The sequence below is a fragment of the Xenia sp. Carnegie-2017 genome, unplaced genomic scaffold (genome assembly GCF_021976095.1).
Source record: "Xenia sp. Carnegie-2017 unplaced genomic scaffold, XeniaSp_v1 HiC_scaffold_24, whole genome shotgun sequence".
In the NCBI taxonomy this organism is placed as follows: Eukaryota; Metazoa; Cnidaria; class Anthozoa; order Malacalcyonacea; family Xeniidae; genus Xenia; species Xenia sp. Carnegie-2017.
In genome coordinates this window covers 8,565,973-8,585,883 of record NW_025813487.1, presented here as the reverse complement: position 1 = coordinate 8,585,883, position 19,911 = coordinate 8,565,973, and the positions used below count along the sequence as shown (strand labels likewise).

General features: G+C 34.8%; 1 protein-coding gene across 5 annotated transcripts in view; it reads right to left on the bottom strand.

Annotated features, from left to right (window-relative positions):
* Window positions 1-19,911, bottom strand: part of LOC124450546 — a 93,134-nt gene that overhangs the window by 62,954 nt on the left and 10,269 nt on the right. For 2 of the 5 annotated variants that reach the window (XM_047001196.1, XM_047001198.1), the window contains one exon: window positions 14,404-18,555. In XM_047001196.1, the coding sequence (XP_046857152.1) occupies window positions 14,573-18,544 (3,972 nt within the window). In that variant the 5' untranslated portion in view covers window positions 18,545-18,555 and the 3' untranslated portion in view covers window positions 14,404-14,572. The other 3 variants (XM_047001200.1, XM_047001201.1, XM_047001199.1) reach the window with 3 other exon arrangements.

Genomic DNA, 19,911 nt, shown 5'->3' with positions numbered 1-19,911 from the left:
AGACATTGAAGCTGTGTAGTCGTAAGACTGATACACTAACCCATCGTGACAAATAGGTAATCGTGATTTAAGGGAATCAAGAATCTCTTTTTGCTTGGCCTTCACCTGTTTTATTCCTTGTTTCTTTCATCTCCAGTATTCTCTCGTTTGGCACGTTGTTTTCGTCAACGTAGCGCACTGCCACTACGAGGCGGTCCGCATTTGAAGTGTCAGGAGACGTGTCGGCCATGACTGAGTATATTTCAGATGAAACGATATCTTTTACGATGCGATTCCTTACGTCTTCAGTCAAAGGCTAATAAACTCATTTTGTGAAATAGGTGATAGGTATTTTACTGAATAAGGTTTCATGTTCTTGTCTGACAGCCATGACTGAAGTCTAGGGTTATGCCTGGCAACAAGATTTGATTTGGATAAAGTTTCCCTCGTGCTTTCATTATGCCCTCTGAAAGCTAGCTGTTGTCGTGCCAATGTTCTTGCGATGTCTAAAAGGATCTTTATGGCTTCTTGGTTTCGCAAATTGTTTTCTTCTTCTTGTATTCTTACTTCTCTTAACTTCTTTTCCAACATTACATCGACGTTTTTCATATTGCATGAAAAGTGTGCCAAATCACTCAAAGCAATTTTGTGGGATTCGGAAGAGAAATGCTGTTGCATCTTTCCTTTTTTATCTTTACCAACGCTTCTCATCTTATCCCATGATCGAATTATTTCCACTTAGTAATCAATTAGTTGTTTTCGATGGTATGTCAATTTTTCTACTTCCTGAACACTGCCCTGCCACTTGACGGCAATATGCCCTGCAAAAACACTGTTTTCAGCAATTGGGGGGGTGTCACACCACCCCACACCCCCCAACAGTTACGCCCCTGTGTGAAATACAATGTTGTTTTTATTGGGCAAGAACTTTGCTTTTTAAAGTTGTCGAGTCAAGTGTACAGAAATATGTGATTAAGTCTGCTGACATTAGATCCGACATGTAACTACAATCCTAAGAAGCTTGTGGAGCGAGTGAAATATGAAGTATGAAGCTTGGTAATCAGAAATCAAGTCAATAATTAATGTCGTATTTTGTCTATACAGTCATTGCTGTGTAGTACATATGAATGAAAAGGCAAAATCCTGCACATAAACACGGAAATATATGTTCGACTTGAGGTATTAATGGCTTTCTTCAATCTATGTTCATACCTACCTACCTTTCTTGTTGCAAGAAGAAGGAAAAGAAGCTTTTGTCTATTACTTTTTCTTCACTGGTAACCAGATTAATTTACACTTCTGCTGCTAGAGTTATCCTTTTAATAACTTTTACTTTTTAGTGTAAAACTTTTTGTGCCACATTGTGGTGTGTGGCAAAAGTTTGTATGAGTTAGACAGTCCGTGTCAATCGTAGTGTAAATTTTCCGTGGGATGTATAGTATCAACGCTCCTTATATGTTTGATGATTTTTTCAGAGATTTATTATAATCACCACAAGCCGAGTTCAACAAACTGCTTAACAACTACACCATCGACATCATATGCCTACACGAACATCGTTTCGTGCATGCTGACAACGATTCTGACATAGTTATTCGTAACTTGGACCGTCTGTTCTGTTTTCATCGACAGCCAATTGCAGCTCTATTGGAGCCTCAATGCATAGTGTTGGTATAGCAATAAATGCAAAGCTACTGCCATTTCTTGAATCAGTCGATAAACATGACAGTCGCACCATCTTTGCTACATTTAAATGCAATCCTAAAACTATCGTTGTTGCTTGCTACTCACCTCACAACGCTATTGATGAACCCATCGCTTCTGACTTTTACCAAAAACTGAGTCAAATTATTAAAGATGTGTCATCTCACTCCATGCTGTTTGTCGGAGAAGACATGAACGCTCAAGTCGACACAGGTTTCTCATACCATTTATCATCAAATCGTAATGGTGTCCTAGTCCTTGATTTCATCTAACAACATAACCTTCTCATCGGTAACACATTGTTTCAGAAATAGCGAAGCCAGCTCTGGACCCAAAGATCTCCATCAGGGTCACTTTCACAAATTGACTTCGTACTGTACCGCAAATGGTGGCGAAACAGCATTAGCGAGTGTCGTGCCTTTTCCTCGTCTAATCCTGTTGGTAGTGATCGCCGTATGGTAACTGCAACTGTCAAACTTAGTTTACGCCGCCCTGTTCTTCCAAAGAAGAAAAAACTTCACTGGAAAGCGCAATCACTTGACAAAGAACTTGCTACTGAAATTGGCAGCACAATCTCAGAGCGTTTCATTAGCCTCTCTCCACCCGAGCAAGACTACTCGACATTTGTTTCAGTGGCAACAGATGCGGGCGCTGAGCTTCTTTCAAAAAGTCCACCAAGAGCCACAAAAACTGTTGAAAAATCAGAAAAATTTCCGCAAAACGTATGGCAGCTATGAAGACAAGCGGATTAACAACATCTTATAACGCTCATTTGAAACGCCAGCGGCAGGCTCTGTCATTAAAAATGCATGGGCTTTAGTGAAGACCCTGTAAGGCAAAAATTCACGAAGCATTGTATTTATTGAAGGTGCTGACCGTCTTAAGACATGGGAAAATCATTTCAAGAACTGGCTAAATGCCGATGTTAGTGCACAGCCTGATCTCCCTCTAATTCATAAGATATTCGACATCTTCCCTGAAAAAGACTGTGGTGATCTAACACAAGATGAAGTTGACTCTGCCACACGGATTCTGAAGAATGGGAAAGCGCCAGGGCTGGACGGTCTTCCTCCAGAGTTTTGGAAATTACTTGAAGTGAAGAGTACCCTGCTGTAGTTCTGCAACGAAACCTTTCATGGAAAACGCCCAAAAGAATGGGGTGTTTCTGGTCTAACTCCCATACCGAAGAAAAGGGATCTCAAGAAGACAGACAACTATAGAGGCATCTCGCTCACCCAAATAGCAGCGAAAATCTACAACCGCTGCCTACTCAACAGAATCCGGCCTGTCATCGACAGGGTGTTGCGAACTAATCAGAATGCTTTTCGCAAAGGAAGATCAACCACGTCTCATTTACTGGCTCTCAGGCGTACAGTTAAGGAGCTAAAAAATCACGACAAGGAAGCAGTTATAACCTTTATAGACTTTCGCAAGGCTTTCGACTCCATCAACTGTGATCGAATGTTTGAAATCCTCTCAGGACATGGAATGCCGTCATGCGTTGTTGATGCAATTCAAGTAATGTACAAAGACACCTGTGCTGAAGTACTCACCCCGGAAGGAGAAACAAACGCATTCAAGATTGACACTGGTGTTCTTCAAGGCAACCCCTTGGCGCCTTTTCTATTTATCATTGTTCTTGATTACGCACTCCTTACTTCCATTACTAGCAGTGACAGCCTCACACTCTATCCGAGCCGAAGTGGCAGATACCCTGCTGAAAAATTTGCTGACTTGGACTACGCTGATGACATTGCACTTCTTGAAGATTGTATTGAAGCTGCTCAAGATCTCCTTAAGCGTGTAGAGAATGTCTGTCAAGAGGTTGGTCTGCACCTCAACGCTCTGAAGACACAATACATGCATCTAAATCCATCATCTGTCACTCCACTGTTTGCATCAGATGGCTCTAAAATCGACTGTGTTGAAGACTTCAAGTACCTTGGCGGTTATTCAGATACTGAGCATGATATGTCTGTCAGAATAGCGTTGGCATGGAATGCGCTGCATTCTCTTCAGGCAGTTTGGAAGTCTCCAATCAAGAAGTCAACAAGGAGTAAAGTGTTCAAGGCTTGCATTGAAACCATCCTTCTCTACGGGTCAGATTTATGGACGCTAAATGTGAAACATTTAATTTAATTTAATGGACTCCGTCGATTTCGACGTATGAGGGTTCCACGAAGTGGAACATCCTGGTTACTGAAATTATAGTTAAGGCAGCTGACTTCACTACAATCACTCGTACCCTTCACGCAACCTCAACGCTGATATCAGCGTGACACAGTGTGACAAGGCTGCAACATTGCAGATGCAGGTACAGTCCTCCATCCGAGGACATAGTTTCCTCTGCTAAATTTCCCTCACATGGCTTTGGTCAACCCGGGCTAGGTTTACAGACACATTGCCTAATGTGCCACGATATTAACCATTTAGCCACCACCCGCGCCGTCTGGCTTACAGCTCACGCCATTAACCATTCAGCCACTCGCCCCTTGAGAAACATAAGAAGCGTCTCGACGGCACATACACAAGAATGCTTAGACACGCCTATGTCTAGACAAGACCTGTTGACTGCAATGGCAGATCGCCAACGCTGGCACTTGAAATACGTTCATGTTTCACCTGAGCCATCTGGCATTGAATGACGCAAGCGAAGCGAATTATAAGTTCTTCGCCAATTATTGAGAGAGAAATTTACATTAACTCTAACTTACATTAAGACATTTATTTAATTATTTTAAATCAAACTAAAGATTTTTAAAATCAAATCAACACGTTACTGAAATAAGTCTACCTCCGTTTTATCCCCAGCAGTTCTATTTTTTTAATAATTATCTAAATGCGCATGCGCTAAAAAGTAATTTGGTGTGAACTGCAGTGAACCGTAATTAGGCAAGAAGATTAACAATAATATACGTCTATATGAAGTATATATACTGAGTATTGTCTGTATTGTAGGACATCATAAAACCAAAAAACTTGTGCTTAACTATAACTACAGCCGACACAACACAGATGCTACAGTACCATTTATAGCTATGAACTTAAAGATGGTCATCCCCTTTCATGGGTTTTTTCATTATTTTCATGAAATAAAATGAATTTTGCCATCTTCTCCAAGGAGTTGACAAGGGAAACAAATGACTATAGAAAATTTAAGATTCATTTTTTAAAATTAGACTGATGAATTAATATTGCAGCCTGTTTATTTGCACCTACACGTGACATGATTTCGTGTTGTTAAACATGTCTTTAATATCATAAATGACAAATTTTTGGAAAGCTTAGAACATTATCTCGTACCTGACATAAATTTCAATCCTGATTAATATGTGCGAAGACGTCATGATTAATCACTCATTAAAAAATTTAAAAATCAAAAAATGTCAGGCACTAAATTGAGATGTTTTCTAGCTAAATGCCAACTTTCAACCTTCATCGTTAAATTTTAACAAAGTTATCTTGTCACAATTACTACCCGTAAAATCCTTAAAGTGCCGATATCACCCTCAGGAAAGTCATTAATTTAGATAGAGTGGACGATTTTAAAAACTTTGCAATATATTTTATGAGACAAAAAGTTGATCTTTTTTTACTTTTTAGCCCTGAAAGATTGGCTTTTTCGTGTGTTACGGTGAGGTGCTGTGATTGGGTCTGATTCACTTAAATTTATGCGAAAATAATTGTAGCCAATCTGCAATGACTTTAAACACTCAAAAATATCACGAATAACAGGGTAAGTGTCCCATGCATAGGTTTTTAATAACATTTTTTACAAACCCTAAGAACAATCTCGTTTTTTATTAAGATACAAATACATTTTGATGTTAAAAGAGCTGCAAAAAATGTAGTAAAATCACTCGTTATTATTGCCCTGTATTTTTTGTTGTTTAAAATTTACTTATGAGATATTTTAATTTACGGTTTTGTTAAACTGTTTTCGTTATCGGTCAGTCATTTTGTGTTGAGAGCAGGCCCGTAACCAGGGGGTGCACTAGGTGCACGTGCACCCTCCCATAACTAAAAAGGTACGATTTTCTATGCTTCGCTTTACAGAAATAAAAGAACAATAAACTTTTATTTAAGAAAGCATCGTCATCGATTTCAATTTGACACTATATTTTAAATTTACCGTGAAAATGAAATCATAGAAAAGGCTATTTGTACCATTTGAAGGCATTGATGTAATGCTGAATGTTATAAATATATAGTTGTGTTATATATGTCCCTTTTTTTCAAATGTGCACCCCCTGAAACTTTCTTGTTACCGCCCTGCTACTGCCTTGTCAAAATACAAGACTGTTTAGGTTTAGATTTAAACATACATAAGTGGAAGTCACGCGAGATCGCGCGCATGACAAATAATACATGAATACAGAATGTGCCTTGTGTGGAATGTGTTCTGCACATTGAGTTCTATTAAATTACCTGGAGAGAAAAACTTGGCTTGGGAACTGTTGTCAAAAAGATGGATGACAAAAAAAATTTCCACTTGAAAAATTATTTGTACACCAAAAGGATATTTCCACTTGAAAATTTACAAGTGTTGCATTCAATTTCAACGCAACTTTATTTATTAACTTTTCCTTTATATTTTCTGAATTATATTTTAAAAAGATCCTAATCCATTTCCTGGGCCTGAACTCAATTCATAATGAATGGAGGAATTTTCTGAATTTTTTTGATGCAAGATATGCATATCTCAAAAAGAATTGGCAAATTCATATGTCTGACAGGCATTTAAGTAACAAATATAAATGATTGGACCAACATTAATCTTATAACTTTGTAGTAAAAAACGTTAACCGCTACAAGTTTTGTAAAAACAATACGGCAAACAAATTTGTGAAAATACTGAACACTTTGAATGAAAAAAACATTTTGCTTATAAAGTAAATAGTTTGAGCACGAGAGTATCGTTACATGTTTGTAGATGTAGATCGTCCAGGTTGGTATAGTCCTGAGAAGGACTGTTTTTGTTGTTGTTGACTGACGTTTCGACAACCTTAGAGGTAGTTTTCGCACAACCTCTACGAAGTGCTGGTTCACTGCTCTCGAGACTTCACTCGAACGATGGGACTGTATTTTAACAATTGTATTTAACACTTGATAGGATATTTACAGTGGTTCGTGTACGATTTGTGATACGGAGTTCCAAACGTTGGTTCTTTGCGTAACACAAATATGTTATTGAAACGTTGAGATTACGGCCAACCGTCAATCTTAAACTTGAAACTTATTCAAACGCTATCGCCTCCTGCGATATGACTTCTAACTTATCACTTTTGTACGTCTAACAACGTCTGTTTTTCCGAATGCCGAACCAACGCTTACAATCTCTTATTAATATTATAATTATTAGGACATGATTTTTGGGCGTTTGGATGACTTGCAACTACGCGATTCCGTTTATAGAGTACCGTCGTTACCTACATCCTACCGCAATGCCACATTGGGTAGAAAAAGTGTTCCTAAGTATTTTGAATTTACGTACAGGATTTCCACTGAAACCACAGTTTAATAACTATATACGTATTTTCCTATTTGTCTAGTAATATATGAATAACATTTTACAATTTATCATGCGGTATATTCACACACTACACAACATATCATGACAATTTACAACAGTAGTCATCTTCAGAGTCAAAATTATCTTGCTTACCAGACTCGTAAAACCATTGCAATGTTTCGTTTTCTTCCACAAATTTGGCTTCAGCATACCACACAAGTTTTTAGCATGTTTTAAAGATGAAATTTAAAAAACATTTTGCGTTTGGAATGCCCTTCGACATGTTTTATAACCGTTTTTTTTTATTGCTTGTCAAACACTGCAAAAATGCTAATTCTCTTTGAGAATTGTCAACAAAGTTGAAAAACATTGTGTTATGGGTCATGCAATAAAAATGTTATAGTTAAGCTCTTTGTTTGTCATGCGGAAATTAACAGACTGCAAACAATAAAAATAGTGAGTAGTGAGGGAAAGGTTTCCTTGATGAGAATACACTTATGAATGCTGCTCAATGGTTCTGTAAATTCATAGAAGCATTGTAATATTAAACTAGTTGATTAATGCATAAAAACTAACAAAAAAGAGCAGCTTTGTGCAATTTTATGCAGTTAAGACTTCCTTCTGAAATTGTTAAAATGATCATAAATATTACATCCAAAATGCAATTGTGTAGCAAACTCAATAATTGAGGGAGAACGTATTCATACATGCATGTTCTGCAGAATTAAATTCTTATTGAAATCCATTGTTTTCTATTGATTAAGACATGCATTCATAAATTTGAACCCTCCCCCCTTCCTCATCAACAAGTTTGCTACGCCCCATGTTATGGAATAGACAGAGTAAATTAGAACATAAATAGAAAATTTTTATCATTAGTCCATAGTAAAATGTAGACTTACTCAAGTAAGTTAATTATTAATATATTGCCAGTGTCATTAATAGGAAAGTACATACAGGTTAGAGACATGAAGAAAAACAAATTGATATTTTTTGTATCCAATAATTTCTAATCAAATAAGGAGAATTTTACTGTCCATTGCACAAACTTTACAAAGAGTATGATTCAATGCTTAGTGCTTTTTAAGTAAGAATCAATCAACAGTAAAAGGCGGCCATCATACCACACATTGCAAATTTTGATAGTAAATAATTCCACGTTGAACAAATACGCCGTATTACGGTCATTGCCTACGTCTATAAAATGAAAGGTTAGGGTTTGTATTGGTACCACAGTTCTTATTTGTAAAATATAAAATACATATGTAATTTTGGGGGTTGTTTTCCTTCTTCTCCATAAAATCCTTGTATCTTAATGCTATTGTTTACCTCAGGAATATGTTGTAGTTGGGATGGGACTTGATATTTAAATTAGAAACATGTTCAGATTAGGATCAAGTTTGGATTGCGCATGGATTTGGATTAGGCAAAGTTTCGATCAAGTAGGACATTTTGACATGGAAGATATTAAAACACGATACCGCTGGGATTACCTGGTTTAGATTAGGCACAAAATTTGATCACACGTGACATTCAAATTAATTAGATACTAGGTTTGGATTAGACATTGGGTTTGTATCAGACATGATTGCATGTCATTGTGGCCAAATTTAGTAATTTTTATTACCATATCCACTCTAGTGAGGTTACACATATCCACCAGCTTTACATAATTGCGACATTTGAAACAGGGGAACACCCAGAGACGTGTTTAGTGTTTCGAGATTCTCTCGCGAAGTAAAAATTGATTGAACTACGCACTCGTGTCTGGGTGTAATCTCAAATGTCTGGGTGTAGGATTTAGATTTAAAAAATCGCTATGCTTTTCTATAACAGGTAGCGGTCAATGTATTTTATAGTTCAATGATATGAGCGCCCCTTCCTCGCTCAATTATCCATCTTCAATTATCCAACTCCCATGCATAAGTTCAGTGATTAACTAACAAGAAATCAAACACAAATTCTACATCATCACAGTTATCACATACATCATCATAGGGGGTATTGCTGGAAACGTAAAGGACGTGTTAGTGATGCTGCATTAGCTGGTTGTGGTGGACATTAAAATGATAAAGAAGCAGCAGCAACCACTGGTCATGGAGAGAAGTTGATAAAATTAACCTTAGTACATCAAGTTGTCAATGAAATGGAAAACGGTAAATGTGCACATTTAGTGTAAAAAATCGATCATTTATTTCTTCGCTCGTAAATTATTTTTTGAATTTATGGGTCGCTTTGATGCATTGCACAATAAATTCCATAAAACAAATGTGATTTATATTTGGAACTGTGCAAACTATTTCAAAAGCAAATCATTATAAATGAAGTGGAAAGTTTTGGTTTTCTATAGTTGCACTGATTACCAACTAAATCAAATCACAAAAAATTGTAGTGCGATATGCAGAACTGTATAGCACAATCGATAATTGGGGAGTCCTATTCATATATGCAAGTTCTAATTTGTAGAGAGACAGATTTTCTGAAGGATTACAGGGGGTGCTGCACTAAGAAACATTTAAACTTCCTCCATTTTTAGCAAAAGAAATATATAGTACAGTTGAACTGAGTTTTCCTATAGGCAATGGTTTAACTTTGTACACAACCTTCAATGGCTGCATCACCAGCGAGCCATAAAATACAGATACTTAGTTTGTCTGACGTGACTTCCTTACCAGCGCAACCCAGAGCCCTCTATTAGTAAGAGTTGGGACTTCTATTGTTATCCGTTTAGCTTACGTTGATTGGGCAATAGTGATCACCTGATCGATTTCCGAGATTTTGGTTCCTAGTTTTGAAATTTGAGTTCGTGTTTATATAGCAATTGCTGCTAGTAATGCAGTATTTTGATATAATATTGCGTTTTTTTTATGGATAACTTTGTAATAACTGATTGTTGACGGCTACTAAATGTCATTACATATCGCAAGAATCGAGGATTACGAAAAAAATGAAAGAAATGCCTTTACGTCGAACTTACGAAATTTGATTGCGTATGGTGATTGTTGTGCAGAACTGCTTTTGATATAAGGTTCAATTAACTGACTCAAGTAAAGAAACATTTTTGGGCCAAATAACATTGCAAAGTTCGTGCTGATGCAGTTTCAATAGTTTTCCTGAAGCCCAGTTATTATTAGACAAGAGAGAAGTTATCGCAGCGAGGTACATGTACGCTGTAGAGTAAAAAAAAATAAAAGCGTTTATTGAAATAGTGCGCGAAACACGAGTGCGTAATCGATATACCGCCCTGGGCGTTTCGCGCTGTATAACAGCCTTGACTCCTTACTTACGTCCAGTAGCATACACGACATTGACACGAGAAAAATTAACAGAGCTTTAAACATACGGGGGAAATGAGAAAGAGGTTGTCGATATTTGGCAAAACTCTCATGGCAAATTTAAGAAACATCCAATTTCTTACATTTCATACAAACTCAATCTTGTATCTGTATATCAAATGCTAACTGCTAAGGGCTAACCCATAATGAAACGAAGCAAAATTTAAAAGGAAGACGCTTCTCCTTGACACCCAAACATTCCACGATGAGAAAATCAGATAGAAACTAGTGTATGGTCACAGAATAATGATTATACAGAACGGTCACTCAGGTGTACAATGCGTCCTCATGTCGGCCATTATTCCAGCCAGATGATTAGGATTTCTCACTTGTTTACCACCATTAAAATAACATACATCAATACTTAATAATGAATTCAAGTATATTAACACGTAAAAAATGACTTCGGATCATTTTAAAGGTTTGGAAAAAGTCAAAAACCCTAATCATCTGGCTGAAACAATGTATATTAACACGTAAAAAATGACTTCGGATCATTTTAAAGGTTTGGAAAAAATCAAAAACCCTAATCATCTGGCTGAAACAATGGCGTCCACCATGCGCGGCCCGACATGCGCGAGAACAAAAACATCAAAGGTTTCGACACGAGTGACTCTTCTGTTTATTCTTATTCTGTGGCATGGTGCTATAGTCGAAAACCCGTTATAAGAGTTTGTATTCACTTCATTTACCGGAAGTAATCTCAACTGTTTTGGGTAAAATGACCATGACGAACAACATGGCATAGCTGATGATCTCACCTTATGAACCATTCTTTACGTAAATATACACATTAAACGGAGTGTTCCCAAAAGGAACAAATACACGATGTCTAAAAAAACAATTTTATAAAATTCAACTTATTCAGAAAATTTAATTCCTGATCACTATGTCCCACTGATACCTTTTTCTGAACTAAATTCTAGGAGTCTAATGATATGCATGAAAGCCGTTTCATTTAGATTTAGAATCCTGCAAACCATTCAAATCGGCAAATAAACTTTCGAATTATGTCTATTTATACAATTAGTTGTATTGTTATATAGGTGAAATAAATGCACGGTTTCCTGCCAGGAAAAAGTGAAAAGATGTTGCCCGCTAATTTTAATATCATAACGAATAAAAGAGCCACCAAGTCGAAAACTGAAAAACGTTTCTCGAGCTTATTAAGTGAGGAAAATCAACTATTAATAAAAAAGAATCAATAAAACACTCGGAAGTCAACCTAAAAGACTGTGGTCAATCATAGCATTTTGCAACGAATTGCCGGCCAATTCCACCCCTCCCCCTCCGGAAAACATTTATTTCATTGAAGAGTTGTCGAAATTTATGATTTTTCCCCTATATAACAAAACACTTATTGTACTCTCCCTCGGGAAATAGTGAGCCTAATTTCCCGAGAGTCTCCATATAGGTTTGGTGTAGTGGACAAACGAGAAAACTAATTAAGACACTTTATATAGATCAACACATATATATTTTGTGACAATTTTGTAGAAAACATATTTATACAACGATTATTTCCTACATTAACATACTAATATAATAAAACTATGTTAATATGTGTTAAAAAACAAAGTTCAACAAAACACTGCGCAAAAGGAAAGTTTCTCTCTAAATAATTTTTTATAAGTGATAAATGAATGAATCCCAACAAGTCTTTAAAATGGCAACGGCAAATGTTCTGTTTCAATAAAATGTATGTGTTTTTTTCAACTTCCTTTACAAGATGACGGTTACCAACAAATAATGTTGCTGAATGTAAGTGAAAGTTATTATAAAACTATTGAATGCTAATTTTAAAAATTGGCATTTTTGAATTCAAGATAACACACCTTCTTCTCTAAAGCACCAGTGATCTTCACATGGCAGTTGGAAATTTATTATCATTCTAAAAGATGGTGTTGAGTTATCTGGGATTCATTTATTTAGCATTTAAAATTTAAAAAGCAAAAGAAAAATCAAGAAAGGTAAAAAAATGCAGTAATGAAAAGTCTGCATACAGTCAAGCTACTCGTAAACGGACATCCTTGAGACCACGACCTAATGTCTGCTTACGGTAGATGTCCGTTTATGAGTTGTTATGAAAGATATCTATTTACTATACGTAGATATGTACACAAAAAAATGAAATAAATTTAATGATCTAAAATTGTTTACTATATAAAAAATAAAACACAGTGGATTTAGAAATATGACATCTTGAAAAAGAAAGACGTTAAAATTTTTTCAAAATTTTTTCATTCTCGTAACTTGATGTATTTCTTCCAGGTTGAAGTTATTTTTGTTGTGAATGATTTGTTGACCATTTATAGAAAATAAACTGATCACTTTCATTCTACAACCATCCATAGTTCACGTTTGCAACATTTTCATGACATGTTGCTGTTAAGATCTTAATTCATATCACAAATGTTATAGTATCATTCAAGTACATATATATTCCAGAGCATGCGCAAAGGCAATAAAATGTCATAATATTCACAATGACAGTGTGTTTCTATCAAGAAGCAGCTTCAATTATAGATGCAGCAAAAAATACCTTTAGCCATCTCCAATAGCCAAAATGTAGTAAAATCAAATTCTTTTTATTCACTCTCATCATTACTTATGCGTTATGTTCACATCAAAACGTCCACATGAGATGATAATTTTCACGCTTCAGTTTTAAAAAAAAGAACAAAGTGAACAGCCATCTTCACCATTTTAAAAATGTAAAAGTTCATATCTTCCAAATTTGACAACAGATGACATTTCAATAAACACGTGACCTGGATGACGTTAAAAAGTACAACAATAAATCCAGAGAACCATGGTATATAAATTTGTCATTTCTTTCATTACGTCACTTCCTGAAATGAAGCTTCTCCTTCTTGTGTTATCGTTTGAATTAAGAGTACACGATGGAATTTTATAGACAAGACATAAACATATCAAACTTTGGCAAAGTAACTTGCAGTATGTCCACTGATGTTTAATTTGATGTTGTTAAAAAGCAATGTCCATAAATTATTGATTTTTTATGTAGAGCTGTTCAAACGTTAACAATCTCTGACATCGATTTTTCATTAAAAGTTAAAAATTTGTCATTAAACATCCTTCCATATGCGTTATTGTCGTTTGTTTTCCGTCTCTCTTTATTGCAAAACTTTCTTTGACTTTTGTTAACTTTTCCTGTTCATACGGTTTGGAGTGTTCAATCACAATGGTTAAATTGTTTATCACAATGATGAACGTAAATCATGAAGTCATTTTCTAATGGAGTTTACGATTTACTTTTTAAGAGTCAGTGACAAAGACAGCCAAACTTTTAATTTTGCTAGAAAAACATATGGCAAAGGTACCATTGCTTTATTATAAATTTACGTTTACAAATTGATAAAGATAAAAATATTCATATAACCGAAATAACAATTGGGCTGTCATTGTCTCTCTTAACGACTTAACACATAGATATTTTGTATATCAAAATGCAATAATTAAAAAGTATTAACAAATTATTTCAGTGCAAGATAGTATTAGTTTAATTAGTAACAACTTGTTTTTGGTGTAAAAGAGTATCGAAAAACATGCAATTTTAAAACCATCCTACACTGAATACATTTGCATGAAAATTATATGTTTACATGGTGCAGATATAAACCAAATATAACCTATGGTACAATAACTAACAATAGTTTGCATTTTATATGTTTGTGTGATAAAGGTCAATGAAATTATTTCCTTGTGCAAGGAAAATTATTATCTTAGACACGAAATCATTTGTATTTATGGTTTGTCTTTATTGTCATTGCATTTTCATCTTTAATTAACTTCAGGTTTATACATGATCTCTCTCAATGTTGACATTATCGTACACTGCGGTCTCTGTACAGAACAATCAAACTTAGACAAAGGTCGTTTCATAAAATCATACCCAAACATACATTAATTGAAATGTCAACAATGATAGGGATCATGCATAAAAACTGAACAAGATTTTCTTAAAGATAATATAGTCATTATTCAAAATGGTGAGAAATTTTATCATCAAAGATCAAATTCATTCTCGAGGCAAGATGAATTTTACGCATTGTAGCGGGAACTTTAAGAAATAAAAAAATAAAGCAAGTTTGCGTTTACGACAGTAATGTAAAGTTCTTGGATATCTACCCACATCCGAGTGAAATAAATTTACAATCTTAAAATATTTCAAATCAATCAAATATAGCTCATCACTAAATATATACCTATCATCAACAAAGAAAAACTTTGGCCAAAAAATACAATCAGTATAACTATAAATAATTTGTATGTTTCTAACGTCAAATACTTTCACATACTTACGTACGTTACTTATTAATAATTTATCTGCTGAAGGTGAAAAAGCAGCGTCAGTTATATAGGAAGTCTTATCACGCATGTACTCTAAAATGACTTTGTCGGCGATTAAATTGGTGATTTCCTCCTCAATTACGTCATCCCAATCATCAACTTGTTTGTCTTCATGCCACATACAGTAAATTATCTGATCCTTAAATTCAACTTTAGCAAACACGTGATACTTAGAGCTACATGCAAATACGTGCACATTTTGATAATTTTCAAAATTCACTGATATTTCTTTTCTCTTGTTTTCAACATTAAAAAACACAAAAGAATCAGTTTTTTGACAAGCAAATGATACATCACTCACCTCAAAAATTTTGTTTGTACCTTTTAGTTCATCGAAACTATAAACAAGTTTTGTCAAATCATTATTCCAAAGCTCAGGAGTATTTTTAGCCGTAAGCAAAATAACTCCATTTTCTACAGCAACCATGTCCCTAACAAAACGTTCTTTGACAACAAAGTCAAATGTGTTGAGATTATATAGAAATATGTTTGAATTTTCTTCATTGCTCCGATACAGAAATTTTCCATTTGAGCAAAATTTCTGGTTACGAAAACTGTAACTGTTAGTTAAACATGCACGCGGTATTGAATAAAGATAAAAGTCGCGTCCGTATTGAAAAAAAAGAACATTGTCGTTGTTCAAAATAAAGTAACACATTCCTGCACCATAAAAGGAAAAGCTAGATCTGTTCTCATCGAAAGGATCAAGAGGTATAAACGAATTTAGGGAATCAGGATCTAAGTAAGGAAGTTTCTCCCCAGTGGGATTTACAATGAAAGGTTCAACCCTAATAAAAGCATTGCAACAACACCAAGAATGAAGACCAACAGTGAACAACTTACTTGAAAAACTAGACGGTAAATGAACGCCGTAAACGAATGTTTTATAATTATTCGTTACATCAAATATTTGAACCTCTCTTTCTTCCTTAATAACACACAAATATCTTCCAGAATTAGAAAAACACAGTGAGGTCACATTATTACATCTAATACTGCGCTTCTTCTCCCCTTTCTCAACGTCCCATACTGTCAAAGTATCTTTGTAACTAGTGACCATTGTGTACTTATCCTTAGAAAAACATTTGTTGGTAAAGAACTTAGAAGTAGAATCATCACATTGGAATGAACTGCAGGAAATTTTACCTTTAATATCTAATATCTTATGAAGCTGCGAAGCAAAAATCAAATCGTCGAATGGATGAAAGACAACGCAAAAATCTTTGTTTTCAGAATGCTTAAACTGACCAGCAATATTTTTTACCCATAAACATCTGTTTGTTCTCAATGAAAAAAGTTGCACAACGAACCCAAGATAACCACAGACGACGTAATCATGATTTCGTGAAACATCAACAGAAATCAACCAATAACGTAAACGTAATAATCGAGCCTTTACAAAACCCGTGTCTCTGTACTCTAGATATGGTGAGTCTTTGAAACGTGTTTGAAGCATTGTAGTGGCTTCAGACGACAGATCTTTGACGTTGGTGGCAACATTTTGCAAAAAAATTACTTCATTGTCAGAGTACATCATTACAGAATAAACTTCATTAAATACCAATCGAATGTCCGCAGAAAAAAGAAAGTACACATCATGTGCGTTGAATAATTCAAAATTTTCAAAATTCCGACGACTATCAACCAACACAGAAGCAACTAAAACGTCCAAGTCAACAAGATATTTACCAACATTTTCAACGATACATTCATTATCAGAAATATCAAGTAAATGAAGCAACCAATACTTGACTGAGTATCTTACTGACGCATGTTTAATGACGTCGTAGTTTACACCTCCAGCTTTGAGTTTATCCAAAGATTTTAAACAAAATTCTAAAACAAGTCGATGACCATAAAGAGTTTTTACTGAATAAATATGTTTTTGATCATCCAACAACCAATCATTTAAAGATTTGTGAAAAAACGAAACACATCCTTCTTCATTGGTAACAAACAGACAAGAGATAATCTCTCTAACCTGAAGTGATATGCGATTCGAATTCAAACATAGAACGTCATCGATCATTTCCCAAGGAAGAGGTTCTTTAGCAACAGCCAAAATATTTAAAATTGACTGAATCTTTTCGTTACTGATATGAAACGAATCTAATTCCTTACTCAATCTTGTTAAGCAAATTTCGTAATATTCATTGAGATCTTTTGGTATGGACGCATTCAACAAATCGTGGTTTTTGACTTCACTGGTAAGAAGCGATGCAAGCAACATAAGTCCGTCAGCCTTTACTGCCAAAATATTTTTAAAACCAGGAATGCTGTCACTAGAGCCAATTCTTTCTTCAATCAAAAAATTAATATCGTCTAAATTACGTTTATCGCTGCAGTTAATGAACAGAGGATTTAATTTTTCGAACTTATTCAAAGCAAGTTCGTTAGGTCTCGTGGTAATTACAAGGCGAAAACAATGCGGAAGTTTGTGTAAGTGATTAGCAATCAAATAAGCAAGGTCATCTCTTTCTGGATAACCACATTCATCAAGAGCATCCAACACCACAAGAATTCGCTTAGGAAACTCCGAAATTGTAACAAATAACTCAGTAAAAAGAAGGGAAAATAATCCTTCAACATTCATGTCATTCAAAGGCTGAGAGAGTTGACCCGAAAGTTTTTCCACAAGAAGTTGTTTGTAAGCTGGAAAATTACTACTAACTTGCATCGCTAAAGATTGAAGAAGTACATTGGCTTTATTGTAACGACTGTTTTTGTGTTGAAAGAAATGAACTGCAGTCAAATATTGTGGATAACGTTTACATAAAGTAGCTGCAATTACAGACTTTCCCATGCCAGCAACAGCAGAAATAACAAATGCAAGATTTTGAGAACTGTCGTCTTCGAACCAAGCCAAGAACTCATCAAAAACCCATTCCCGTGTTCCCTCTAAAAATTTTTCATAATGATGTCTAATTTCACTTTCAAAGTTACAACTTACAAGTTTTTTTGTCAAAATATCTTCTACTGGACGTGAGTGAATTTGACGTTTTATTTCTTCCTGATTACTTTTAATTTCTTCCTGTTTATTTTCAATCACACACAAATGATTCTGTACATCAAATTTGAATTCGTCCCATTCTTTCACAATCCTATCACATTCTTCATTACCAAAAAACTCATTTTTCAATCTATCTATTTCTTTATGACTTATTCCTAAACGAACTAATGGTTCGCTTATTTCCAGCCAATGATTTTCAAATTCATCAAAGCGTACTGAAGTGTCAGGTAAGTGAGCAAAACGATCATTACGAAATAACCTGATACGGGTAATATCTGCTTCAGTTGAATGATCAGTGGGGTCATTTACTGACGTCCATATTGGATCACGTGGTGGTTTTAAATCGCAAATATTACGTAAGAGAATACAAAGTAAAGTAATGTCAAGCTTATTTTCATTTGGTAATATTGGAGGATCTGGATACAGTAGATCCCACTGATGTGAATGGATTTGTTTATTCTTTAGACTTGAAAGTAGTTGCGCATTTTCGGGGTCATTTAAAACATTAAATAAATCAGTACCTGACAGTTGTTTCCTCAATGTTATTCTTAAAGCTTCTCCACCAACATCAACAATTAATCTCATCAACTTAAAGCCATTAATTTTATTGTCTGAGCTCAAGACAGACATAATGTTGCTCCCTGCAGAAAAAAAGTAGGTAAGACTTACATGGTACAAATTTATTGTGATTAAAATGGAAAACTTAAGGCCGGTTGCACAAAGGCCGAATAGCGTTATCCATTGGATAGCAAAATATTTTAAAGTTTTACAAAACCTTTTAAATTGAAAAATATAGGATTTGAACTGAGCAATCATTGAAATAAAATACTGCTTCCAAGATTACAGAATTTCTTTCTCCTAAGGAAAATATAAAGACAATTTTCTACAAGTTTGAAAATTTTACTATCCAACGGATAATGATATCCACGCTTCATGCAACTTCATCGAGATGTACAACGTACATAAAAACTATGGTTAAGACTTGCAAGGTAAAATGTTAACAAAAAACAAAGAATGATATCATCATTTAGAAATTTATTTTTTTCACATAAAAAAGAAAAAAAATACATAGCAGAGCTAAATATTATATCAGGTAATTACATGCATATCTAATTATGTAAGTGATTACCATAGTGGCAGTCAGACACTACCATTTTTTGACCAATAGGTGCACGGAGCTGGCAAACTACACGCATTAATATAATTATATATACAGCAGTAAGTTGCACAGAAAGTGGTCCTACTGTATATTCTCTATACTGTGGTTGGGGTGACATAAACATATGGATGTAATGATCCCTAGACAACAATCGTTTTCAAAGGAACTTAACACATGTAGCCTATATTATGCATAAATGATATGATCTTCAAATTAACAATCATGCTACGGTCCTGCCTCTGTTTTTTTGATAAATGTGTTTCAAGGAGTCAACTATAATTGTGAGAGCAATAAAAACGGTCAGTAAAAAATTGTAGTAAGAAAACCAATCAAAAATTAATGGGCATAATTCTCATGATTATTGAACAAAAATTCTTTTAAATATATAAGAATCTGTACCCCTATAACCAAAGCAATTTGTGTTATAGGGGTACAGATTATGTTGTACATTCAAGTGTGCATATACAGAAATAAAGAATCCCCGAGAATTCAAAATAAACTTTTTCTACGAACATCTACTTTTAAAAGTTCAATTCTATTTCATTTTATCCGCTACATTTAACCTTCAACTTGAGACAAGGGACACTTTTTCAGGCATTTCACTCATTCACAAGTAAAATAAATTCTTGCGAAGCAATTTTCTATTGATGTTTTAAAACATTTTGGTTTCATTTTCCTTCAATTTAGCACATGGAACAATTTAAACAAAAGCACGCGTTGCAAAACATTTTCATGATAATTTTGCTTGACACAAATACATAAAAAGAAGTAAATATTTAAGAAGATCCGTGTTTAATCCCTTATCCTTGGCAATTGCGTCAAAATGCCAATCCCGTCA